This window comes from Heteronotia binoei, chromosome 12, assembly GCF_032191835.1.
Source record: "Heteronotia binoei isolate CCM8104 ecotype False Entrance Well chromosome 12, APGP_CSIRO_Hbin_v1, whole genome shotgun sequence".
Lineage (NCBI taxonomy): Eukaryota > Metazoa > Chordata > Lepidosauria > Squamata > Gekkonidae > Heteronotia > Heteronotia binoei.
Window position 1 is genome coordinate 27,647,855 of NC_083234.1, and position 27,362 is coordinate 27,675,216.

The following is a 27,362-nucleotide window of genomic DNA, read 5'->3' on the forward strand; positions in this document are numbered from 1 at the left end:
AGTTTAATTAAACTGCCTTATATTGACTCATGGTCTGATGGATCACTGATTGATCCAGGATGTCCACATTGGTACAGCATGCAAAGCCATAGGTAAGACAAACTGTAGTCACTAAGTCAACTGGCAGCAGTTCTCCAACTGAGGAAGGGGTCCTTCCTAGCTCTGTTACTTGGGAACCTGCTAACTAGAGATGCCATGGATTGGTCTTAGGACTTTCTACACAGAAAGCATGTTGCCACCCTGACCCCTCTTTGGAAGCCATTCTACACCCACCACCTAGCCCACAGAAGGACTACAGCATTTCCTAAGCTGGTTCCCAACATGAGCTTCAGAAACATTTCTTCCATCCTAGCTAACCACTTCACCTGGTGTCTTTACTTCAGAGGGGTGGCCCCTGGTTCGGTGGTTGACAGCCAGGATCCGGAAGGCATACACCACTGAAGGATCGAGCCCTCCAAGTTTCTGGACACGGACATTAGGGTCGATATCACTGACAGCTGTTTCCCAAATGGTGATTGCCTGCCTCTTGGGGGCCTTCTTGGCTTCCGTCCGCTGGACCAGAAATCCCGTCAGGTTACCCGGGCCCTCAGTCTGCCACTCCACTTCCACTTCCGTGCGATGGCGATTATACATCAACTTGCTAATTGTCACATTAGGAGGGGTTGGGTATTCTGCAGAAGGCAAAGGGACTGGGTTGTTATTGCTGCACAGTAATCTCCCTGTGTCCCCACATCTCCCAGTTGCCACTCAAGCTTCTCATTTGCCGTGCATGAATACAACCCTCAACAAGGCTTTTCATTTTACTCTACATAAGGAGATTAGATTCAGAAGGGGGCTTCTGGGATCCTTCATCTTGGCTTCAGAGTTGTCTGCAGATGCTCTCTGCAGCAACTCTAAGTCTAGTCGTTGGAGGGGTGTCACAGAAGTGATACTCCCAAAGGGAAAGCTTGGAGAGCTTTCTCTTCGGCATGGGAATCCCACGAGGGGGGAGGGGGTCAGCAGCTACTGCCCTCGAGGCTCATTGTGCGTCCTGAAGCTCCGCAGCTTTGAAAGCTGTTATATCAGCAGAAAAAGAAGAACTCCCAATTGCTTTATGCTTTCATTTTTTCCAGTACATCTTTAAAGCAACATTTCTCCACTTCTACAGCGACGACTCTAATTAACAAGTAGGTGGTTTTTTTTCTAACTCTACCCCCCGATGGGTCACTCAGCATATCAACAATAGACTAGCTCAAAGATTACTTCAAAAGGCCTCAGAACGTCATGAGCAGTCTTAACTATTCAAACTGGTTTGAATATGTATTAAAATTGACCCTGACTTTAATTGGATATATATTACAAAGACCATCAAGAATTTGCAATATGATCTGAATACAAAAGGGATATACAGAAAGTTCTGTCTTCATTATCTGACTGTAGCTGAAAGACTGCCTCTTAACAACTTCCATTGAAGCTGCTGTGGAATGGGGACTAACAGGAGAGAAGCGAAAATACAATCTTACCTAAGAGACTGAGCTTTGAATGCACAATCTGACTTTTAATATGGCATCATTTATTGAAATGGCACATGGAAAAGATATTTGTGCAAATCTCAGATCGTTAAAGGAAGATTTCATTTCACTTATGCAGCTTCTTAGAGATTATTTTATGCATACAGCTAATGATTTGAGTGAAGAGGATCCAACAGCTAATGGAAGGGCAAATCCACAGGGGTCCTGCACTAAAAAGAGTGAATCGGTGGCAGTGAAAGCAGAAGGGGAAACTGTTATTATGCGAAACAAACAAAGGAAAACAAAAATGGTCTCCTCTGACACATTTTCAAAACTTCACCGGATGTTCAGCAGTAATAAGATCAAATGGAAAAGGGAAAATGGCGATGAACTCTCTCTTCAGCGGTTGAGGAGGTAGGCCATGTTGAGAAGAGAAAAACTGCACTTCAATCAGCGAATCTGGATTTGGAAGGCTATTCGTAAAAAGGACTTTGGATTTTTTCTCTCTGCTTTGGTGAATGGCTGAACAAGGAATTCTGACTAAGAAATGTAAGATGACACCAGAAGATAAACTACGGACAAATGGGCTGCCTCGGATATAATTTGGACGCAGAAACTAAAGGAACTTAAAAGTTTTTAACCCTTGGGAAGAAGGACTTTGGAATCTGGATCTTTTTGTTTGTTTTTTCTCTCATTTTTTCCGGTGAATAAGTAAACACTGACAGTTTGCCTATTTAGAGAGACTGTTTCTAATTATGTGAAAATAGGATCAATGGTGAAAAGCTGGAGAGCATAACTACTACAGAATTTGAACAATGTGGTAATTTGGTAGACTTGCTTTTAATACGTTTGCAGGAGGAATGGTTTAGATAGAGATAGATAAAGTAATTGGCTGTATTTGATCTACTCCATGTAATTTGTTATGAACAAAGAAAAGATTTTCATGTGCTTTCCTCAATAGGGCTTTTGCTAAAAATAACCTAATTTGTGCTTGTTATAGGTGTAAGTTAATCTAGTAAAATTTGATAAGACAGTTTTGTAAGAAAAAAAATATATTTTTGTTAATTGGTTATATTTGATTTGTGTTTAAGAAGAACTGTTTAGTTGTATAATGCTTTATTAGTTTATTAAAAGAATTATTCTTTTTTATCCTGGTAAAGGAAGAAAGGAAGGTAACATTTAAGGAGATTTTTATACTTGTAGGTAGAAAGATTTGAGTATTATATTGGGAGGTGGAGTTATAACTGATATATTTGTACTGGTTTCTGTTTTCTGTTTTTCCCATTCTGTATGCCCCTTTTTCTCTCTTTTCCCCTTCTTTTATGTACCCTCTGCAATGCTTCTGTCTTGTAGTAGTTTAAATCAATAAAACTTTGTAAAATTTAGATTCAGAAGGGGACAGACCTTCTATACCTTTAATAATCCCAGAGGAGAATTTTGGCAAGTGCTGCTATTTATGAAGACTGGAGAAAAACAGCATCTCTTGAAATGGTCTCTTTTATGCACACTAGTTGTACTGTGTATTTTGGGCTCCCTGGAAGCAAATTACACAGATTAATTACACTGAGAAAAGGGGGTGAGATGAAGAAAACCTCTCCCTCTTGAAATTTATTCCACACCTTTTCTTGGGCTTTTCTGCATTCTCATTGTCCTCACTTCTAAGTGCCCATTTCTTTTTTGGGGGGGCAGTTTATATTCTACATGCATTTTGCTCCCTTCTGAGGTCAATTTATTTTAAATAAAAACTTACAGTTTAAATTTCAGGGAGATTTGCTGGAAATAAATCAGTGTAATATTGAATCGACCACTAGATGGAGTAAAATGCAAACAGAACAGGAAAAAATCCCAAAAGAAACATGAATTTAGAAGGAAGGAAAATGAAAATGCAGAAAAGCCATTCTTGTGTTTGTTGTTAATACTGCTGATTATTTTTAATTGTGCTGATTTGGGTTGTATGCCATTTGGGCTATTGTATGTTTGAGAGTTCCAAGGGTAGTTCTCCCACCAACCATCATGTTTATGTGAATATTCTTTGGGAATCTTTCTAGTTATCAACAATAAGGGTGCATGGGAATGTAGTTCTGGGTGGCTCGGCATCAGGGGGTGTGGCCTAATGGGCAAATAAAGCCCAGCAGGAACTTATTTGCCCATTAGGCCACACCCCCTGATGCCAGGCCACCTGCATTCCTGCTCAAAAAGAACTGTTTAGTTGTATAATGCTTTACTAGTTTATTAAAAGAATTATTCTTTTTTTATCCTGGTAAAAGAAGATCCCATGCATTCCTGCTCAAAAAGAGCCCTGGGTCTTGCCCACTTTCTAAAAATACTTGGTGCCACCAGGAAGGAGATCAATGAGCACCATCTTGGAAACCCTGCAGAAGCCCACAGTTAATAAAATCATGGTTCTGTATGATGTTTGAACGCAACCTAACTCCACATAATGAACACACTGCTGGACCTGATCACAGCTACAATTGTCTTTCCCCAGGTCTCCTTGGCCCATAACCACCCACAGCATCCATACTTCCCCAGTATGCATCTACTTACTTTTCACCTGGAGGCTGATGGTGGCAGAGGCATTGCCCACAGCATTCAGGGCAGCACAGCGGTAGGTTCCACTGTCCCTCATCCATTCCGTATCCTGGAGTGTCAAGTTAAACCAAGCATTCTCTTGCTGCAACTTGTATTTCTGAGCATCTGGTCGAATGACTTGATTCTTGTTGTTATACCAGAAGACTTCTGAGCCCAGGTAAGCTCCTTGGAGGAGGCACGAAAGTTGAACCTCACTGCCTTCAAAGAGTGACATTTTGGCTCTCTCTACCACAAGCTTGGGAGGTTCTGTGGAAAAAAACCATTTATTCCATGTCAAACCACTCTTACTCTTAGGAAGTTTCTCCTGATGTTCATCTGAAATATTCCCTCTTTCGATTCTAGTTTTGCCCCCTGGAGGAGCAGAGAGCAAGTCTTTGCCCTCTTCAATGTGAGAGCCCTTGAGGTATTTGAAAAGTATTATTATATTTCCCACTTCTCCAGGCTAAACGTTCTCAGTTCCTTCAACCTTTTCTTGCAGAATTTGTTTTCTAGACCCCTGATCATTTTCACGGCCCTCCAGACAGCTTGCCTACGTCTTTCTCAAAGTGCAACCAAGAGCTAATCCTGCCTCATAAAATGGGCCATGAATGCAATTTTTTAAAAACCAGATTTCAAAATAGGAGTGGTGGTGAGAAACACTTCTTGTATGGAGGGCTATGGGATCTAAGGCTTGCCCTGGGTATTTAAATGTGACAAAAAGGTGATAGAAAGCTAGGCTGAACTGAATCCTTTTTAAAACAAAAAGAACTCATTTGATGGATATTAAAGACACAGAAATCATACCAGTTTCCCCATTTGTTCCTATCAAGGGTGAAAGGTGACACTGTTTCCCTTAATTTCTATTTCAGTTGTATTTCCCTTGGAATCACCTCAATATCCATGAGGTATAGTCAGAAATGGAATAGCAGTAGGGCCACCAGAGATGGTGAAGAGGCTGTAACAGTATTCCTCCCCTCCAGCATCTCTCTTAGGCCTGCGTTCAAAGTGATGCCGGCAGGTAAAAAGATCTTTCATGCATTTACATGACTTAAGTATTTGTGCATTTCTGCTATGCGTGTAATGTTGGCATTCCAGCACTAATGCCCAAACAGACTATGGATGTTTGGAATAACAAGACTGCATTCTGAGAGTCCCAATGTCCAGATGTGCCCTCATGTCAGTTGCAACTTGATGGCACATATACACACACATATAAGCCATTCTAGAGACCTCTTTAAAATGAGGCCTTTAAAATAAAGACTTGTACACTTAGGGCTTTCTTTGTAGGAAAAAGCCCAGCAGGAACTCATTTGCATATTAGGCCACTCCCCCTGACATCACCCTTGTTTGACATAGGACTTTTTGTAGGAAAAGCCCAGAAGAGAACTCATTTGCATATTAGGCCACACCCCCTGGTGCCACGCCAGCCAGTACAACCTTGAGGTAGCTCATCAGTACAACCCTGATGTAGCCAATCCTCCTGGAGCTTACAGCAGGCCCTGTACTATAAGCTCTTGGATGATTGGCTACATCCAGGGCTTTTTTGTAGAAAATCCCAAGCAGGAACTCATTTGCATATTAGGCCACACCCCCAACATCACCATTGTTCAACATGGGACTTTTTTGTAGAAAAAGCCCAGAAGAGAACTCATTTGTGTATTAAGCCACACCCCCTGATGCCAAGCCAGCCAGAATGCATTCCTGTACGTTCCTGCTCAAAAAAAGCCCTGCACTTACCCAACCGGACATAGCACTGAGCAGCTTTTGCCCGGAGCGGGTGGGCTGCCATACAGGTGAACTTCTTGCCTCCAAGGGTGCGGTTAGATTTCAGGACTAGGATGTTGTGGGATTGTTTCAGGACTCCCAGCACATGTTCCCGCCAATCTCGCCACCAGAGCGTCATCCGGGGAAGTCCTCCTGGCCAGTCGCAGGTCATCATGAGGTACTCATTTTGCTTTGTTGCCACTGCCGAACAGGAGGGGCTCCCACCAGGAACCCCTACAGCACAAACAGAACGTTAGAGGAAGCTTGCAGACAGAGAGGTCACCATTTGTGATAAAGACAGGCCCAGTATCTTTTACAGTGGCTTAACATGGAGGAATCAGGAGGCTTTTCTCAGGAGGTCCATCTGTTCTGCTTTAAAAGGCATATGGTGGTAATGAAAGGGGTCACTGTATTCCCAGAAAAGTACCAGTCTTTGGGGAGGGATGGTGGCTCAGTGGTAGAGCATCTGCTTGATAAGCAGAGGGTCCCAGGTTCAATCCCTGGCATCTCCAACTAAAAAGAGCCCAGGTAAATAGGTGTGAAAAACCTCAGCTTGAGACCTTGGAGAGCCACTGCCAGTCTGAGTTGACATATACTGACTTTGATGGACCAAGGGTCTGATTCAGTATAAGGCAGCAGCTGCATATGTACATATGAACCAGACCCTGTGGCTGTACCTTCAGCTTCACAATATCATCTCTCCCCATAATATCCAGCCCACCAGGGGTGAGGTGGGTGATGATTAAAGACAGGGCATTTTCTGTGGTGGCACTTTGCCTTTAGGATGCCCTTCCCCTTGAGGCTCACCTGGTGTCTATTTCACTTTCTTCTAGGCACAAGGCTAAAACATGTTTTTTATCCAGGCTTTTAACGAGGGGTTTATCTTAACCAGAGCCATAGCCAGCAGGGGGGGCACAGGGGTGGTGCCCCCTACAGACCCTGAAAGGGAGATATTAGAGAAGATTGGGTGGAGGTGCTGCAGATTCTACAGGAGGCACCACCCCTGTGCCCCCCTGCTGGCTACAACCCTGATCTTAACACATTTTTAATGGTCTGCTCTGATCTGTGGATATTTCTGGTTTTATGCTGCTTCTGTTTCTAAAACTTTGTGCTTTTAGTGTTTTGTCTTCTACACCGTGTTTTTTTCTTTACAAGCTGCCTCAGGCAAAACTCTGAAGAGGCGGCACAGAAATATTCTAAATAAATATTTGGTTCATTCTTTCAAAAGTAGCAAATACTGTGCACCCCCAAGCTGGAAAAAGCTTTGCTTGCTGATATCCACAGATCATACCAACAGTAAAGTCATAAGAACAGGCTGGGATGTGGTGCAGATTGGGAAGACACAGTCTGGCACGCTAAAGCATGGTTGAGTGGAGATTTGAATCCCAATTTCCCAGCTCCTCTAACCATTTTACCTCAAAGACTTTTACCAATGGGGAAAGGATAAGATTTTGGCCTTCCCCAAATTTCTCTAGGTGAGCTCTGTGCCTTGAATCTGCCTTACCACTGCTGACTTGGCTCAGAAAGGACCAGGATCAAGAGAAGGACATGGCAGAGTTGAGATGAAGTTCGAGTTTCAGGACACAGATTTCAGGAACGTTTTCTAGGAGATGGAGGAAGTTGGCACTTACACACAGTTGTCCGGCATACAGCGTCCTCTCTAAGCCCTGGATGGGAGGCAAGACATGTGTACGAGCTCCCATTCCGAACATCCACACCCCGCAGGATTAGGGTGGCATTGGAAGTGGTTGCCGTGCTGTTTCTGTCCTCTTTGGATTTCACCCACTGCAGCTGCACCAGGGGGAACCCACCTTGCCACGAACAGTGCAGAGCGAGGTCTCGAAAATTGGCGGCCGGCAACGGCATACAGCTGAGCTTCCCTTGGGGCAGATCTGTGCATGGGGGAGGGCAAACACAGTATCAAAAGCAACAAGGAATTACCAGCTCCAGGGGGGGGGGGAGGTTATGTTACCTGGTGTAGACTTGGCAGCATAATGGCGAAGGCAAACGGGAACGATGCCCTGCCATTCCTGTCTCATATCCCACACACTTGTTCAATTCTCTGTGTGTCCCCTTCTTTGATACTACTTGGTTGGTCCTTCCCTTCAGCCTTTGCACGGCACTCACAGAGGTGTGGGAGGCACATCATGGGAGCATATTTCCTTCCTACCATCTTTCTACGGGATCTTCTACCCCATCAGATATACAAGCTAGCACAAGCCTATGCCAGGTATGTCCTGCTGGGTCAGAAGAAATGATCCATCTAACCCAGCATTCTTTTCCCACAATGGCCAACCATATGCATCCAAGAAGACTACAAGCAGACCATAAAGGTAACAGGCCTGCCCTGAACATGGAACCATTCTGGTTAATAGCCACTGATGGATTCATCCTCCATGAATTTGTCCAGCACCACGCCCCCTCCTTCAAAGCCTGTGGCTTCTCCTTCAGCCTGTGGCTATGTCCTCATGCAGTGATGGACTCCATGTTAATTCTGTACTGTGGCAAGAAGCACTTCCTCAGTCTGTTGCTCACCAGACTCACTGGGTCATCCCAAATTCTAATATCACAGAACAGGAAGCCAAAGCTCTTTCTATTTAATGTTGTTCATCATGCATACACTCAGGGCTTTTCTTTGAGGAGGAAAGCAGTTCTGGCTGGCTTGGTGTCAGGGGGTGAGGCTTAATATGCAAATTAGTCCTTGCTGGGCTTTTTCTACAAAAAGCCCTATGTAAAACTATATCAGGGGATGTGGCCTAATATGCAAATGAGTTCCTGCTGGGCTTGTTCTACAAACAAAGCCTGCATACATAAACCCTTAACACGCATCTCCTTAGATTCAGGTGGATAGCCATGGTGGTCTGAAGTAGCAGAACAACGTTTGAGTCCAGTGACACCTTTAAGACCAGCAAAATTTTATTTCAGGTAGAAAACTTCATGTGCATGCACACTTCTTCAGCTATCTGAAGAAGTGTGCAGGTACACAAAATCTTATACCTTGAATAATAATAAGACCATAAATTTATACCACACCCTTCTCTCTGAATCAGAGTCTCAGAGCAGTTTACAATCTCCTTTTTCTTCTTCCCCCACAACAGACACCCTGTGAGGGAGATGGGGCTGAGAGAGCTCTCACAGAAGCTGCCCTCTCCTGCGAGAGCTATGGCTGGCCCAAGGCCATTCCAGCAGCTGCAAGTGAAGGAGTGGGAAATCAAACCCAGTTCTCCCAGATAAGAGTCCACACACTTAACCACTACACTACATCACCTTAGTAATTTAAAAAAAAACAAAAACAGAAAAGTTCTGCACTTTGCAGACCTCTCTTCCTTCAGAAGATGCTCCAAAGTCTTGATCATTCTGGCTGCTCTTTTTCTGCCAGTTCCACTCCCCTCCCCCAATCATATCCTTTCCCACATGCCTGTAACTGAGACGTCAGAGGTTTCATCACAAGCAAGAGAGGCAGAGCGTCACCTTTCTGGCTAGAGCAGCACAAAATCTTTACGTCAATGGCCAGCCATGAATCTCATATTTTTCACAGGCTGTTTTCTTTCTTGGAATCCCTCATGCATGAACATCTCATTCCATTATTATGGCCTAATTTCTATGTCTTTCCAGTGTCGTCTGTGTCGGAACGCAGACAAAAGCATAGGTTGGCACCATATTACCTAAGATCCTAGCTACACGTACAGCAGGCAGTGCATCTTTTATGGATCATCTTTTCAGACTGCACATGGCTGAATTTAAACATCTGAATTCTCCACCATCAAAAAAGATCCCTGCGTATAGGCGGGCAATGTCTAGGATGTGCAAGTTTCCTCTATGCAGGGAATCCTCCTTTCTTGAAGAAGACAGTACAGTTCAGAAATATTGGTACCATGTGATTCTGCCACATGCATAGACAAAAAATGCTCACGTATTCACATATTGATCCAAGCTAGTATATATTCCAGGCTTCAAACAAAGAAGCCATTGCAGCCACTGCTCTCAAATCTACAAATATATCTGGTAAAAACCTTTCCCTCTTTAAAACTGTGATAAATCTCACCATCAGTTGCAGTACTTTACAAATAAATATGGAATTAAAAAAAAAAGCACCCAAACTTAAATACAGAATTAAAACAAACAAACTTCTGTTCTCCCTCCTCCACTCCTCTTTTGCATTAAGAGCCAAATTAGAAAAGTCTGACCAGAAAGAACAGCAAAGTTGCCATGGCCCATACACAGAAAACCCCAGTACATATAGTAGCAAAACAGCAAGATATCCATCCTTCTTTTTTCAGCTTAGTCCTGCAGACTGAACCTTCTGCCGTGGGCAGGTGGAACTTTGCTTTGCTTTGACCATCAAAGGACCATCAGCGGTGAAACCATCTCTGTAAGATGCCCCAATCACCGTTAATCCCCTCTGATGTTCTACACAATGTTTTTGGGATGTTTTTTCAGATGCCTCTTCAGCTGTTTCAGGGGGGCAATATGCAAGAAGGAAATAAAATGCAGGAGACAGAGAGAAAAGAGGTGCGACAGCACATGCCAGAGCCTCATGCCCAACACGTAGGAAGGAATTACTTACAATAGACCGTCAAGACGATTGTGGTCTGAGTACGTGTGTTCAAATGAGTGTTCTGGGCCAGGCAGGTATAGGTGCCTGTCTGAGTTCGTAAGATCCTGGTGATCACATATTTTTGGCCAGAGTAGACTTGGGAGCTGTTGTAGAACCAAATGTAGTGGCTAGGCGGGTTAGAAGGAGCCAGGCAGGTCATGATCACTTCTTCCTGTTCGTTGGCTGAGAAGCCATGTTGGTTAATGGCAAATGGCTCCACACTGATCACTGGCTCGTCAGGCCCATCTGTAGGACAGAGGATTGAAGAATGAATGAGAATGGATGGTTCAATGCCTGAGATGGGTCATGATGCTATACAACATCATGTACAACATCTCATGTGACCTCAGCATTCAAAGCAAATTAAAACAAACCTTTACACACCAGTAAAAACTAACCAGTGGAGCAGGCAACAGTTTTGATTCAAGCAAGGCAAGGACCAGAGCATTTTTTGTAGCAGGAACTCCTGTGCATATTAGGCCACACACACCCTGATGTAGCCAGTCTCCTGGAGCTTACAGTAAGCCCTGTAAGCTCTTGGAGGATTGGCTACAACAGGAGTTTGTGGCCTAATCTACAAAGGCGTTCCTACTTCAAAAAAAGCCCTGGCAAGGACACAGCTGATAATGGCACTCAGACACTTACCATTATGCTTTGTATCTGACAGTCCTGCTTTCAGTTCCAGTCCTACTGGAGCCATCTAACCCCCCTACGTGCTTCAAGAAGCATCTAAGATTTGTTTTCTGCCAGTGCTTTGCAACATTGAGACATGGTTGAACATGAAGCTACATATAACAAGGAGTGATGAGACATTTGGGAGTGCAGTTACTTACAGATGACATCAAGGTACATACTGTCGCTGGTTTGGCTATTGACCTCGTTTTGGGCAGTGCAGGTATACCACCCCATCTGAGTCCTGTTAGCTGATGTGATATTGACGAGATCATCCACAGCTTCTGTGACATTCACCATGCCATCTCGGTTAGTGTGGCGCTGCCAGGAATATTCGACAGGGGGTGTCCCTTCTTTCACGATGCACATCATCAGTACAGACATACCTTCCACAGGAGTCGAATTGTTCATCTGGAGTAAGGGCTTGGAAACAGGAACTGGGAGAGACCAAACATAGACCTGAGCTTGCTCTCGCCAGAAGGCCATAAGAGCCAGGCTGCTGCTAAATTGTACCCCAAGACTGAGGCTGCATTCACGCAGCAAGGATTCTCTGTTTTGCGTTCCCTGCTTCTGTGCATTTTGCATTGGCAACAGAGCATCCGAGTGAAATTCTTCTGTGCACTTTCCTCCATCTACTGCCATTTCCCCTGCTATTTTCCCCAGCATTCCGACAGAAAGCTCTCTTTCTCTCTCTCTGTATCTATCTATCTATCTATCTATCTATCTATCTATCTATCTATCTATCTATCTATCTATCTATCTATCTATCATCTATTTGTCTGTCCATCATCTATCTATCTATCTGTCTGTCTGGATATGTATGTATATAACTGCTATAGCACTTCTATTATAATGCTATAATGCTGTAGCAATTACTGGTATGTTTTTTTTTAAAAAAGTTCTCTGGTGGTGCAGAGGGGGGACTGGTAGTTCTGAGTTGATGGATGGAAAATGGTAGAGACTGTAGAAGGGACTTTTGAAAACGTGAAACTCTCCCATCCAGACAGAGTGCTAGCATGCCAATTGCTTTCTGTCTGAAAAGATCATAGTAAACCAGGTGTGAGAAATGACAAGTGGGGGAAACTTGGAAAGTGGACTATTAGAGAGTGAAATTGTATGGATGCTCCAAAAGAGAGAGCTCTAGTTTGGAAGCAAAGACAGAGAAATGTGCCCATGTGAAAGAAACCTGAATCTAAAATGGATCTGGTTGTTCTGGGGAGAAGCCACAACTTGGTGGCAGAGTGCAATGCTTTGCCAGCCTAACATCACACAGGTTCAATCCCCATTCTTTCCAGCTGAAGAAGGAACCCGAGGCATCAGTGCTGAGGAAGGCTTCATCCAGAGAACCACGGACAACCACAGCAGACAATCCTTGGCTAGATGACCAGTAGCCTGACTAACGCAGCTTCATGTGGGGAGAGAGGAACTTTGTAAGAGCTGCCTCAGGAGGTTCTGTTTGGAGTTTAGCATGAGCCAATGACATCACCCGCTAGTGTTGGTGTTTCAGGTCTCTGTCCCCAAATCTACTCCAATCCAAATTGTGGGATTATGAATATAATCTACCCAGTCCAGCAATCAAGTCACTGCACCACAATGGCTGCAATGAGAACATAATTGCCATCAAGTTGCAACTGAGTCATGGAGCCTCCAGGACAGTGGGGTTTTCAAGGCAAGCTATGAGCAGAGATGGTTTGCCCTGGCTTTCCTCTGCAGAGCAACCCCATCCTCCCTGGTAGTCTCCTATTCAGGTATCATCTGTGACTGATCCTGCTTAGCTTCAAGGCTCTAAAACTGTACATTTCTTTTAAAAGCAGTAACGGGGAGGGGAGGATAAATGTTTTTTTGATCTTTTCCCAAACTAAATCCTCACCATCACTGCTATTTCTGGTGCATCTAAAGAAAAGGATTAGCCCCCCCCCCTCTTTCCCCCAGCAACATGGTCCCCATTCAGTTTTGGGATTTGAAGATTTTAACCCAGATCCCTCCAGTCCTAGTCTGACATGTACACCACTCTGGCTCTTACAGCAAGAATGATCTCTCCACCCCCTCACTCAGATGCACTGACTTACCCAAGACAATGAGTTCAATATAGAAATAAACTGCTTTGATCTCTTCATCTTCCTCATACAGTGCCTGGCACATGAACCGCCCTTCCGCTGCCATTTGCAGGTTCTCGATCTCCAAGGTGCTGTTCTTCAAGGTCACGTCCCCCAACACTGCAGCCGCCTTCTCCACCTTGGATTCTAGGCCGTTGCTGATGGCAACAGCCCTGGGAATGAGGGAGCCCAGCTTCGTGAAACTCCAGAAGATGACCATGGGCAGGACCACGTCACCACACAAGAGCCGCACGGAGCGATCGCGCACTCCTTTGACCACCTGCTCCTCATACTGGGCATCTTCCAAAGGGAGCAGCTGACCTAGGGGGAGCAGAGAACTTGAGATGCACGAGGTTCTCTCAGGAAGAAACAACAGTGGATTTCAAAAAGAATTCAAGCACTTGGCTCCTCATTCATTAATTCATTCAATTTCCAGCTTCACTCCAAAGAATTTGAATATTTCATATAAAGATATAAGAGAAAAACACCCCCACCCCACCCAGCAGCATTCTTTCTGGGGAGCAGGATAGGGTTGTCAGGTCTGTGTTGGAAAATACCCAGAGACTTTGGGGGGTGGATCTGGGAGAGGGTGGGGTTTGGGGAGGGGAGGGGCCTCAGCATGGTACAATGCCATGGAGTCCACCCTCCAAAGCAGCCATTTTCTCCAAGGGAGCTGATCTCTGCCAGCTGGAGATCAGATGCAAAAGTGGGAGAGTTCCAGGCCCCACCTGGAGGCTGGCAACCCTAGAGCAGGACTTAATATATCATCTACTTATGTTGCTCTTGAAGGGACTGGGTCCCAGGAGATGAGATCAGTTCCCCTGGAGAAAATGGCCACTTTGGAAAGTGGACTCTATGGCATTCTACCCCATTGAATTCCCACCCCTCCCCAAGCCCCGCCCTCTTCAGTCTCCACCTCCTCCCAAATCTCTAGTCATTTCCCAATATGGAGCTGGCAAACCTAGCTGGGTCCCAGATTACCCTTCCCCTCATTTCTGCAACCATAAGGCAACTTTTTCTTTATGCCATTACTCTGTGTGAATCATGACTGACATTTGTTTTTTTGTCTGTGGGGCTCAGCCCTGTAATGTCTGAAGAAAACACAGATGCTACCAGTCAGGATAGCACAGGCTAAGAGATGATTGGCCTGACTCCTTATCATGCATTTGTTGTCTGAATACTGCAAAATGAGTGTGTCGCTGTGGTTTTGCCTCAAGTGACATACACAGGGCTTTTTATGTAGAAAAGGCCCAGCAGGAACTTATTTGACTATTAGGCCACATCCCCTGATATCACCATTGTTTCACACAATGTTTTTGTAGAAAAACCCCAGCAGGACCTCATTTGCATATTAGGCCACTCACCCCTGACTCCAAGGCAGCCATTCCTGTGTGTTTCTGCTCAAAAAAAGCCCTGGACAGACAAACATTTGCTAATGGCTGTCGATGGAAGCTTCAGCTGGAGCTAGTTGTCAGGAGGATAGCTTTTTTGCTCAAGGACCCATCTGAGCTTGGAGGTATCACCACTCCAGCTAAGATATTGCCAACTCTGGGCTTGGAAATACCTGGAGATTTGGGGAATGGAGCCTGGAGAGGGAGGGGATTTGGGATGGGCAAGACTTCAGTGGGTATAATGCTATTAGAAGCCATGCTCCAAAGCAACCATTTTCTCCAGGGGAACCATTGCCTGGAGATCAGTTCTAGACTCCAACTGGAAGCTGGCCACTTTAATTGTCAGTCCTGGGCTGGAAAATTCCTGGAGATTAGTGGGTGAAGCCTGTGGGGGCACGTTAGGGAGGGATCTCAGCAGGGATGCAGTACCCCCGAGTCCACCCTACCAAGGCAGCCAGTTTCTCCACGGCCACTGAGCTCTGCAGTTTGGAGATCAGCTAAAATTCCAAGAAACCTCCACATTTCACCTGGAGGTTGGCAAACCGAAGGGACAGGCATTTCTTTGCCATCTCTTTAGAGTCCTGCTCAAGATGGCTTACAATTAAAACTATGTCACAATTTTTTAAAAAAAAAAAACCCAAGCCCTTTAAAAAGCAGGCCATTGAACTAAGCAACATTTTAAAAAACCACCCATAAGACAGAAGCATACCATTAAAAAGCAGGAAAGAATCTAGAAGCACAGTGGGGCTGATCATTCATATGCCACAAAGCCTCGGGCCACCACAAGGACTTTTGATCAGACTTCTTCTGGGAGCAGGACTGGCCCTGCCATGAGGCAAACTAGGCAATTGTCTAGGGTGCTGGCCTTCTGGGGGTGCCGAATTGGGCATCCCCCATGTGACTCTGTGATGTTATCAGTGCAATTTGCCTAGTAAAACCCTGCTGGTTCTTTTGTAGAGCCACCAACAGAGGATGGGGAGGGGGAAAGGTTGCTGGATCCAGGTTGGGAAACTCCTGGAGATTTGGGTATGGAGCCTGGGGAGGACAGGGACCTCAGTGGGGTACAATGCTATGGAGTCCACCTCCAGAGTACCCATTTTCTCTAGGGCAATCCCAAGTCCCACCTGAAGATCGGCATCCTTATTCTCTGCTCTCAAATGGATTAGACAAACTCATAGCTAACATTCATGATTGGTAAATGGAACCTCCATGTTCAAAGGCAGTATACTTCATAGTACCAAATGCTGGAGACAAACAGGAGGCAGGGGGCTCTATTTGTAGAGTCTTTTAGAGGTACCAAAGCTGTTGGAAGCAGAAATCTTTGCTGCTTCCACCCATCACTAGAGACTGCACTCCCCTAGAGCGACAGGAACCATTTGCAACAGGATTGTCCTGTCCACACAGGAAAATCCAACAGTAAGTATGTGGTCATTCCATTACATCAAAAAAAGGCATGGGTGCACTTCTGGATCAGTCAGACCCATGGGTCCGATCCTGTAGGGCAACCAGCAAATCTGTTCAATGTGAAGGGCACTTTGCTGCTTTCCCATCTCAGATGCACACATTGTTTCTGCACGGCAGCCATCCTGGCAAAACCTCCGGTGTGTTACTCACCATAAGCCACTGTGGGGAGGAGGTAGAAGATTTTCAGCAGGCTCCTAAATTGTAGGTTCCTTGCCAATCCATAACCCATTGCTCCATGTCAGTGCATGAGAAAGGAGCCAGAAGCCACACGCCTTTAGCTTCTTCCAGCTGGCTGGCACCTCTCCCTAAGCCTATGCAGAGCTTCCTCCGGTTCTGATGCTACTTATTCCAATTCAGACTTCTTCTGCGGACCTTGCTAACCTCCGTGATATGGAAGCAGGGCTCTCCTTCTCTCCTTTCAGCCTCCCATACGCAGAAATGTAGCCCTCATTAGTCTCAGATTACTCTGAACTGCCCCTGATTAATTTTCAATTATTCATTTATCTTCTCCTTAATCTCGTTTCCTTGATCTATTATGCAGGAGCTTCTTTTTTTGAAACAGCAGAAAAACTAGCCGACTTTCCCATCTCAAATGCAACATCTTCATTGGGTGGTCTCTGGGGGAAAAAGGATTGAAAATATTCAAAGCTGCAGCCATCTTTTTTTCCCCAGACACCATTCGATTAGTCAGGTTTTCCAGAGAATCCAGCTGACATTTGTGTACCATTGTTTACCCTACTGTCCTCTTGTTTTTTTCCAAGACATAGTTTCTGCCTGCAGTTACAGCACCAGCCTTTCATGTCTGGAATGGCAAAGTGCTGTTGACTTAGCCAATGAAGAGCAGTGGTTTGCAAGAAAGTGCATGATATGGTTGCTGAAACCCTCATCCTCCACTGATTGGTCTTCATTTCTTGGTTGCCCTGCCGCCTTGATTTGCCTAGCCCCCAAAGATTCCCTTTGTAAAAAGCTAAAATTGCTGAAACCAGCTGTCTGGAAAAGAGAGGACAAGTGTTGAGAATCAAATCTCACTTCCAGAACTGGCATCAGAAGTTGGCAAAGAACCTATCAAGGTTTATAGACCAGCAGAGAGTCAACTCTGACAGGAAACATTGGGTCCATCTTCCATTTCTGACCAGCAGAAGCCCACAATAGCAGCAAAAGAGCAGTAGAGAATCACACTCTGCTGCTTCCTGCACACACCCTTGCAAGTTGGCCAACTCCTCGTGGAAACAGCACGTTTTGACTCATCGGCATTCATGTGGTTAAAAGAAATGCAAGAAAGTCAAACTATGCTTCATGGGAGCCACAGTGGGGGCCAGGAGAGAAAGGATAAGATTGTGGAGTCTGTTGCCCTTGGCTGCACTTACCTGGCTGGTTTTGCTCCATTGCTCTTCAAGCTCCTTTGCAGCTATGACTGATTCTGCATTTGCAGCCACAAGGAATTCACAACAGAGAACCATCCCCAAGCAGATGGCTCTTTGTTACAAGGGAGAATAGAGCCCCTATTTGCCTCAACTGCGGAGAGAGAAGGGAAGTATGACAAAGAAGCCCAACAGAACTGGGTGGTAGAGGGCCAGTCCTGCTCACCTCCAGCTTCCCTGTCAATGGTTGGATTCTGGCCTTTCTCATCACTGTCCTTCCACACCCTGCAATACCAACCCCGCCCCCTCCACCACCACTAATTTAATTTTCAATAACCAGCACTTGCTCTTTCTTTATTATTTGCTTTTGTTTTCTAGCTGGGTGTTCTTTTAATAAAAAATAAATAAAACCAATTAGCGAATGTTCATGTTTTGCTATGTCATGTGCAGATATATGCTTTCTGCATTCGCCTCTGCGATAGAGATGGGCATTACAGGGCTGTAATGGGGAATTTAACTCTCTATTGAGTGCCTCAAGGAACCGTAGGAATAGACCCATTTCCAGTTGATTCTGGATGAGCACAACAGCCTTATTTTGGAAGCAGTCCAAGTTACAAAAAGACAATCTGGGTTGTGCATTTCAAATCTAGACATATCAGGATATCAGATCTCCTGGAGCAGCGTTACCTGTACTTCTGATTACTAAGACCCACCTTTTGTCTGAGTTGAAACTGGATACATGATGGTACCTGACAGTAAATATGGGTGGCTCAGGCCAATCAGCAAAGCTCCTAAAATTGGGCCATCCACAGAAAAGACAGAGGCTTCTATATGCTTATTAGTGCCACAAGGCATGCAACTGAATCTGTAAATCAACCAGAGGAAAAGAGCAGTGGGGCTAGTGAAGACTATGCTCCAAGAGGTGCAGAATGTTGGAAAGACTTCAGAAACATTTTAAAGGGGATAACAACAGAGAGACAAGGAAATAGGCTGGCTCAAGATTATGAAAACTTACAGAATCCTGAAAGGGAAGGTTGGATAGATGAAATTTCCAAACAGCTTTCTTCTCACCCCAACCCCACAATTCTGTGTGGATTCAGAGTTCTTACTTTATTTTTATTTATTTATTTAATTCAATTTGTATCCCCCTCCCCTCCCTCAGGGTGGCTCACATGGTCATGCATATGCATGAATATAAACATAAAATAAAACATTAAAATAGCAAAAACAATTTAAAACATAGAAATTGACATTTCATTTCAGGTGCTGTGATCTTAAGTATGTTGTCTTGCTATTCCAGCTAGGTGTTCTCCGTAAAGCGGATCTTAATGGTCCAGATATTCTATATGGAGCAGATTGTAAGAGGTGGTCCAGATATTTTTCGGAGACTATAGTAGCCAATGATTTAACTTGCAAATGCCTGGTGGAAGAGTGTCGTCTTACAAGTCCTGTGGAACTGTATGAGCTCTCACAGGGCCCTGACCTCCTCTGGGAGCTCATTCCACCAGTGTGGGGCTGCTACAGAAAAGGCCCTAGCTCTAGTTGTCATGGGCCTGGCCTCTTTAGGGCTGGGGATTGATAGTAGGTTTTTTGACCCAGACCGAAGTGCTCTCTGGGAAACGTGGGGAAAGGCGGTCCCTAAGGTATGCAGGTCCCTGGCCATATAGGGCTTTGAAGGTAAGAACCAGCACTTTGAAACGAATCCGGTATGCAATGGGCAACCAGTGCAGCACTTTCAGCACAGGTTGAATGTGCTCCCATAGTGGAAGAACCATTAACAACCTGGCTGCAGCATTCTGCACTAGTTGGAGCTTCCGGGTTTGAGACAAGGGCAGCCCCATGTAGAGGGCATTGGAGTAATCCAGTCTCGAGGTGACTGTGGCGTGGATCACTGTGCTAAGTCATTGCGTTCGAGGTAGGGGACCAACTGCCTTACTAGCTGAAGATAATAAAAGGCTGATCTGGCAGTGGCTGCCTCCATAGTTAAAGAGAAATCCAGGAGTACCCCTAAGTTGTTGTTTTTTTTAACCTTGGGCGCCGGTGTAAGTAGCGCCCCATCAAAGGTCAGTAATAGGGCCTCGGATCCTGGACCGCCACGACTTGGGTACAGGACCTCTGTCTTCGTCAGATTCAATTTCAGTCGACTCTGTTAGAGCCACCCTGCCACAGCTTGTAGTGCCCTGGCCAAATCTTCTGGGTAGTTGGACTGGCCATCCATCAGCAGATAGAGCTTATATCCTACCCCAACAAACTTGCAGCTACAATGAACAACAGTAAGAAGAATCATTTACATGCTGCATGAGTCACTGTTCTATGTATCATTTCACAGGGCAGCCGAATTGGTCTGCAGTAGAACAGCTCAATTTGAGTCCAGCAGCACTTTAGAGACCAAAAAGGTTTTCCAGGCATACTCTTTCAGCAGCCAATGCTCCTGTCACCAGATACTGTACGTTCTGTGCATGCCTCCCGGCTGAAAGACCAGAACAATTACTCATGCAGGGATGCAACATGCACCACTGATTCTACTGGAAGGCTTCAGCTTCTGCTGAAATCTCTCCCAAGGTATTTATTGGGATTTTCAAGCAATTAACTCTGGCTGGAACATGCTCCAAGTTTACAGTGTAATGTGAGCTAGTTATTGGAGCTGTACCTGGATAGTCATATCCTAGCAACTCTCTATGGCCAACAGTGCAAAAATGACACCTTAATTCAAAACAAAATCCTCTGGAGGCCCCATTTATCATAACAGATCTGGTTAGACTCAACACCTTCCATCAGACTGGCAGAAGGCCAGCTATTTCGTGGGAAAGGATAATAGCAATGATAAGAAGGGCTGCATTGAGGCTATAGACATTTGCTCAGAAGAAAGTCCCATTTTATTCAACAGAATTTACTCCCAGGATATATGTGCATGAGACTGAAGCCTCAGTCCAATCCTAAACCCCCTAAAGCTGGTGTATCTCTGAGTTACACTGGCATGGGATTTGGTCTGGGTGACCTTGAGCTAGGGCTGGCAAGCCTTCGGGCCAAGCAGAGGTTCTCCCACCATGGAGATTCCCAACCTGCCGGCCCTCACTGGGCCAGCGAGGTGAACCTCCCCTGACGTCACCGGTGCAATGATGTAATGCCGGCCACTCTAGGCATTTCCGGGAAAACTCTATGGTTTTCCCGAACACTCTAGCAATTTGGGAGGAAAAGCTCTATGGTACCACAGGGCACTTGGCAACCCTACCTTGGGCCAAGCACATGCTCTCAGCCCAACCCACGTCACTGGGTTGTTGTGAAGATAAAGTGGAGAAGAAGAGAATGGTGTGAGCCAGCCTGGTTTCCCACGGGGGCAAACATAGGGGTATAAATGAAGTTTTTTTAAAAATAAGGCTTTTGCAGGGCTTTTTTTGTAGCAGGAACTTCTTTACCTGTTAAGCCACACACCCCTGATGTAGCCAATCCTCTTACAGTAGGCCCTGTAAGAAGAGCCCCGTAAGCTCCAAGAGGATTGGCTACATCACAGGCATGTGGCCTGGCTCCAGAATTGTGCTGAACATCAATTCATTCACAAAAAGGTGTTTCCAATGAACCAGGCAGATGTTTTTGTTCTTTAATTTTTTTTAAGTACTATAAACACTGCCTATGCCCTGACCTGGATAGTCCAGGCGAGCAGAATCTTGTGAGATCTCAGAAACTAAGTAAGGTCAGCCCTGGCTAGCGTTTAAATGGGAGACCACCAAGGAATGCCAAGGTTGTGATGCAGAGGCTACCTCAGAACATCTCTTGCCTTGAAAACCCTATAAGGCACTTTCAACCACCAAACACTGCACATGCCAAGAGCTTAATGCCACTTCAGGAAAATGGAATGCCTCTTCTAAGTTGACATCTGCTGCAACGCACCCACCTCTAACAATAAAGCAAACTTTTTTTCTCTTCCTAGCAACTGATTTCTTTCAAAAACTATGTTAAGCAGGTTTAATCAATTAATTCACTAAAACTCCCCCCCACCCTCCGCTCAGGCCTCCGCAATCAGGTGTCAGTCCTAATAACATTAACAGCGATCACTACAAACCTTAATTTAGGGGTGTTGTGAAGGACAGAAAAGTGTTTGCAGCTGGAGCTTCCATGGTGTTTGATGGCATGTCTAAGAATGTTTGACTCCCAGCTTCCTGGCTTTGTTGGTGTCACAAAGGCGATGACACAAATCATAGGGCCCCATCACAGGGAAGGAAGAAGGGTCCCCCCCCCCTTTTATGAATGGCTGAGGTCCCTTTGAAGGATTCATTACCATTCAGAGGCTGAAATAAGATTCCGAGCTCTTCGTTCTGCATTCAGACATCCTCATCATCTGCCTCCGATCAGAATGAGGTTAGGTATCAGTGTGTTGGTTACTTATTCATTACTGAGATGGTCAATGGTTTTAATTTTCATTCAGGCTTTTTCCTGGGGGTCAATTCACCACGAAGCATCATCATTCGGGATCAAAGTGTATGCCAAGTACAAACAATGTACAGGGGACCCAAGTTTTCAAATGAACAAAGTTTGCGGTGGACTGGTTATATATGCAGCTGCCGCCTTGAGCATTTTTAAAGATGGACACCTAAGTGCAAGCTGCCAAGTGTCGTATAAGAAAAGCAGTCCATTGGTCACAGAGGCAGACAATAGGCATGATGGTCAATATCCAAACAGTACCAAAGCAGATCACTCCAGCCATAGCCCAGGACCTACATGAACACTGAGGACAGTCAAGCTCATTCTTGGGCCCTAGAGGCTGTGTAGTGTGGTGTCCTTGAAGGACCACAGTCTGGTCCAAAAAGACCAGCTTGTTCTGTTATGCGCCATCAACTTGCTTCCAACTTAACAGCAATCCCATGAGCGAATGTCCTCCGAAACATCTTATAACAGCCTTGCTCAGGTCTTGCAAACTGAAGGTCGTGGCTTCCATTATTGAGTCAATCCATCTCATGTTGGGCCTTCCTCTTTTCTTACTGCCTTCAGTTTTTCCTAGCATTATTGTCTTTTCCAATGAGTCTTGTCTGTTGTTGTGACTAAGGTATGGTAGCCTCAGTGTGTGTGTGTGTGTGTGTATGTACACACACATATATTGGCCACTGTGTGACACAGAGTGTTGGACTCGATGGGCCATTGGCCTGATCCAACATGGCTTCTCTTATGTTCTTATGTTTAGTCGTTTTAGCATCTAGGGAGAATTCAGGATTGACTTGGTGTTCAGGGGTGGAATTCTAGCAGGAGCTCCTTTGCGTATTAGGCTACACACCCCTGATGTAGCCAATCCTCCAAGAGCTTACAAGGCTCTTTTTTGTAAGCTCTTGGAGGACTGGCTACATCAGTGGGTGTGGCCTAACATGCAAAGCAGGTCCTGCTAAAATTCTACCCCCGTGTTCAACCTTTACTTATTTGACTTTTTGACTGTTCCGCTCAGTTAGGAAGTAAGTAAGTAAAATTTTATTTGTATCCCGCCCTCCCCCGCCGAAGCAGGCTCAGGGCGGCTAACAACATTTAAAAGTGAACAATACAATAATAAGACATTAAAATCACATTAAAACCAATCAATAATTAATTAAAACATTTCTAAATCTAACACTATTAAGTCTGGCAGTAAACATTGTTGTTTGACGCTATGTCTGTCAGATGGTGTAGTGGTGGTGGATCCCTAGACCAGACCATTTTGGCGTTTCCTTTGTTGTGCACCTATAATTCAGTCATTGATAAATGCCTGTTTAAAGAGGGTGGTCTTGCAGGCCCTGGGGAACTGGTCTAAGTTCCTCAGGGCCCGCACTTCCTCTGGGAGTTGATTCCAGAGGTGTGGGGCCGCAGCGGAAAAGGCCCGAGTGCGGGTGTTTTGAAGTTTAACTTCTTTTGGCCCAGGGATAGTCAATCTGTTTTTTCCTACTGACCTCAGTGCTCTCTGGGGCTCATATGGGGAGAGATGGTCCCTCAGGTAAGTCGGAAGGAATTAAGAAATAAGTTGATTAGATGTTCCTAGACAACAAACAGCCATTATCCCAACGTCAATTGGGAACTGTGATTGTGGGAGGCAGAGAAAAGGGAATAACACAAAGAGATTTTGCAACAGTCTCACCATCTGCAATTTCTGGAATTCTTTAGGGGTAAGCCATAACAGTTAAAGTAATTTGTGTGTGTGAAAAGTGCTGTCACATTGCAGCCAACTCCAGCAAGTGAGAAGCAGATTTGCTTTGCCATTGCCTTCCTCTATAGCACCTTCCTTGGTGATATCCCATCAAAGGCCCGGCCCTGCTTAGCTTCTGAGATTTAATGCAATCAGGCTATACCATGCTGCCATCCCTCCTTAAAGTGGTTACACCTAAATAAATGTCAAGCAGGTGTTGCCCTGTGACCAGATGATGCTGGAATTGATCTGGGGGCAGGGCTGTGAGAAAGCGATTGTAAACTAGGTTCCATTGTAAACTAGGTTCCATTGTAAAGTAGGTTCATTCTGTAATACACCTTAATCAGCAATCACTGGGCTTCACCCAGTCCTCATGCAAAGAAGCAAGCATTTCCCTTCAGCCCCATTGGTCCCCACTCAGACACAGACTCTACCAATTAAAAAAAAGTTTTTCCTCCACCTAAGCAGCAATTCCCAGAGAGGTCTAATGACACTGACAAGCTTTGACTGCAAAGATAAAGCATTTGAGCGAAGAAGGAGAAGAAGAAGACCGTAGATTTATATTCCACCCTTCTCTCTGAATCAGAGTCTCAGAGCGGCTTACAATCTCCTTTATCTTCTTTCCCCACAACAGACACCCTGTGAGGTGAGTGGGGGTGAGAGAGCTCTCTCAGAAGCTGCCCTTTCAAGGACAACCCTTGCAAGAGCTATGACTGACCCAAGGCCATTCCAGCAGCTACAAGTGGAGGAGTGGGGAATCAAACCTGGTTCTCCCAGATAAGAGTTCACACACTTAACCACTACACCAAACTAGCAGGGTAGAGGAAACCTGGAGCTTGAGTCTCTCTACTTTTTTCTCTTATACATGATAGTGGAGGAGCTGATTGGTCTACTGGCTGGTGATGTCACAATTGCCATTGCTTGCTTGTTTTTATTGGTGCTTGAGAGCTTAAGAAATCAGAAGAGCACTGCTGGATCAGACCAGTGGTCCATCTAATCCAGCATCCTGTCTCACACAGTGGCCAACCAGTTCCTCTGGAGGGCCAACAACATGGCACAGAGGCCGAGGCCTTCCCCTGAGGTTGCCTCCTGGCCCTGGGATTCAGAACTTGACTGCCTCCAAACAGGGTGGTTCCTAGTAGCCACTGACAGATCCATCCTCCGTGAATCTATTTAATCCCCTTTTAAAGCTGTCTATGCCTGTGTCCATCACTACATCCTCCGGCAACAAATTCCATGGTTTAATCACTCTGTATGAAGAAGTCTTTCCCTGTTGTTTCTTATTGGGAGAGTGAGGAATTTGGTGGAGGGTTTCAGAAAGTTATTACCTTCTTATCTGCGAACAGTTCAGAAACAGTATGGTGAACAGAACCTACTCTTGGCACCTACATCTGGAGTATGCATTGCTTATCACTTCTCCTGGTGATGCCAGTTGAGAGAACGAAGAGAAAGGAGGGGAACGAAAAAATTTAACCCAGATGAATTAAGAACCTGGAAGGTTAAATAAATACCAAGCTGAAGGCCAGTTCCTACTTCATACCATTAGGATACATTGGCTCTGAATTTCTGTTGAGATTGTATCTTCTGAACCAAAGTAAGAAGGCATATAACTGAAGCACTACCCAGATTACATGCACACAAGGCGATATCATATGAGGTCTCCATAATTCTCCTATACCTTACGTCATTGATTATAACTATAAAACTCCCTTTTGGTCCTACATTGATTAACTATTTGTATTATTCTTGCCATGTTGAGACTAAGTGTGCAATCTATGCTTGACCACTGAAGAAGCCTACTTTGGCCAAAACACGTTGGGCTGCATTAAGTTTCATTTGTGTACAATGTATGATTTAATCTTGTACTGAGGCTATAGTTGGCCCATAACTGTTTTGAAATTATCCTGTAATCGAGGCATGTATTTTTGATAATTCTGCATTATTTATATGTTTAGGTTTTACATTTATTGTTTTTAGGGATTGGCCCTCAGGCTTGTATTTATTTAACCTTCCAGAGGCCAGCTGAGGCCCAGGCTGTGCAGTAACCCTCTGAGCTCCCTCCCAACCAGGTACACGGGATAACATGTGATGGAAATGCTGTCGAGATTTTTGGGCCGGCCTGTTTAGAGCACTTAATTAGCGCAGGGTGCTGGCTACACTAGACAGAGGCTTGACTGTTGCAATGGAAATTTCCGTAGAAACAGTTGCTTTCCTAAAGCAAGGAGGGCGAGGGCTTGTTTATCTTGGAGAAGCCCTGAAAGTCACAGTCACTCAGAACTCATTTAAACTTGTCTGGCTTGCATTTAGGGTGACTTAACTTGTTTGGATGGCCCTCTCATTCAATAATGTGCCTGTCCTCCTACGTTTATCTGCCTCCAAAAAGCACTTTCAGACGTAGTGCTTTCCAGCAGGAGTTTCCATATATGGCTTCCAACGAGATGTAACTCACCTCAGACGTCTTCCTTCGCAACCAAAGAGTCCCAAGGGGGTTTTGTGCATGCATGCATGCATGTTAAGGATCCAGAAGGAACACTTAATCTCTTTCCAGAAAAAGAAAACAACCTTGGGAATTCAGTCCAGACATGGTGAAAGTGCACACTTCTTTACACAGTATATAACTGTGGAACTCATTGAGACAAGATGTGATTGACAGCCACTAGCTTAGATGGATTTAAGGAGAAATTAGACAAATTCATGGAGACAAGCTCCACCAGTGGCTATTAACCATGATGGCTAAATGGAATCTCCATGTGCAGAAGGTTACCTTTGAGTATCACTTGCTTGGGCGGGGGGCACCACAAGAAAGCACTGCTTGTAGGTTTACCAGGGTCATATACCTGGCCTCTATGAGAAATGTATGTTCTTTAAATTTCTCTAACAGGCTCTCAGCACAGTCCAAAACATTTAATGCTCAGAAGTCAGAGTGCAAGAGGTCTTACTCCCTAGTAGAAGTGCTTAGAGTTTGTAGCATTTGTCATACAAAAGAAAATATCTGCATTACCATACATCCCTTAATCATGTGTTTTAAAGTGAATTGCATCTCACTGAGTTCTTGTTGCCTTAGCTTGAGACAGGCACTCCTTGCAAACCAGGATCCTGAAGCCTGGAAAAACTGGCCAGTCAGGATGCTAGGCATGTAACAACTTGTAACAAAGAGATGCAAATAAAGGATTCTGGAGTGAGCCAATAGGAGTAACTGTTGCCTGCTAAGGGGGCATGGTTAACCATGGCCAGATTGTATCTAGTTGCAGTTTTGCCCCTGTTCCTCCGTGACTGTTTCTTCTTGCAATAAAGTGTTCTTGGTTGATTTAGAGCTGGCTGAACTCACTTTATTTCAGTGAACACGTGAAGTCACTTTTTACAGAGTCAGCCTATTCATGAACATATGACACTGCTTTATACTGTATCAGATCCTTGGTCTATCAAGGTCTATTCAGACTGGCAGTGGCTCTTCATGGTCTTATGCAAAGGTCTTTCACTTCATCTATTGAAAAGTAGTGGGTCAGATGCTATAGTGATTCCAGCATAAAAACCCAACTGAAAGCACAGGTGGCTAGCCACAGCTATATACAGAAACTCCACCCAAAATACACCTCCAGCTATTAAAAACCCAATAGAAAAACAGGTGCTCGGAACCCTCATTTGCATGGGCTTCATTCAAATGGATACTACTTAATTGGCTGGCTCAGAAAGGGTTCCACTCTGAGTGTAGCTGCAAGGAGCCTCTCAAACAATGGGCTTCATTCAAATGGATATTATTTGATTGGCTGGCTCAGCAAGGGACGCCACTGAGTGTAGCTGCAATGAGCCTCTCCCA

The 27,362-nt window shown here is 44.9% G+C and overlaps 1 protein-coding gene and 1 non-coding gene across 2 annotated transcripts in view; one reads left to right on the top strand and one right to left on the bottom strand.

The window, feature by feature from the left end:
• Positions 1 to 21,512, bottom strand: part of VSIG10L2 (V-set and immunoglobulin domain containing 10 like 2) — a 31,178-nt gene extending 9,666 nt beyond the window's left edge. The window contains exons 1-9 of the mRNA XM_060251721.1: positions 21,467 to 21,512; positions 18,120 to 18,271; positions 13,164 to 13,511; positions 11,256 to 11,531; positions 10,393 to 10,668; positions 7,457 to 7,717; positions 5,799 to 6,059; positions 4,038 to 4,328; positions 366 to 671 (exon numbers count right to left, since the gene is read on the bottom strand). Of these exons, the coding sequence (XP_060107704.1) occupies positions 366 to 671; positions 4,038 to 4,328; positions 5,799 to 6,059; positions 7,457 to 7,717; positions 10,393 to 10,668; positions 11,256 to 11,531; positions 13,164 to 13,511; positions 18,120 to 18,261 (2,161 nt within the window). The 5' untranslated portion in view covers positions 18,262 to 18,271; positions 21,467 to 21,512. The remainder of the gene's footprint in view (positions 1 to 365; positions 672 to 4,037; positions 4,329 to 5,798; positions 6,060 to 7,456; positions 7,718 to 10,392; positions 10,669 to 11,255; positions 11,532 to 13,163; positions 13,512 to 18,119; positions 18,272 to 21,466) is intronic.
• TRNAI-GAU (transfer RNA isoleucine (anticodon GAU)) lies at positions 6,263 to 6,337 on the top strand. The gene has a single exon. It is a non-coding gene; the product is annotated as a tRNA-Ile (tRNA).
• Positions 21,513 to 27,362: the final 5,850 nt, after the last annotated feature.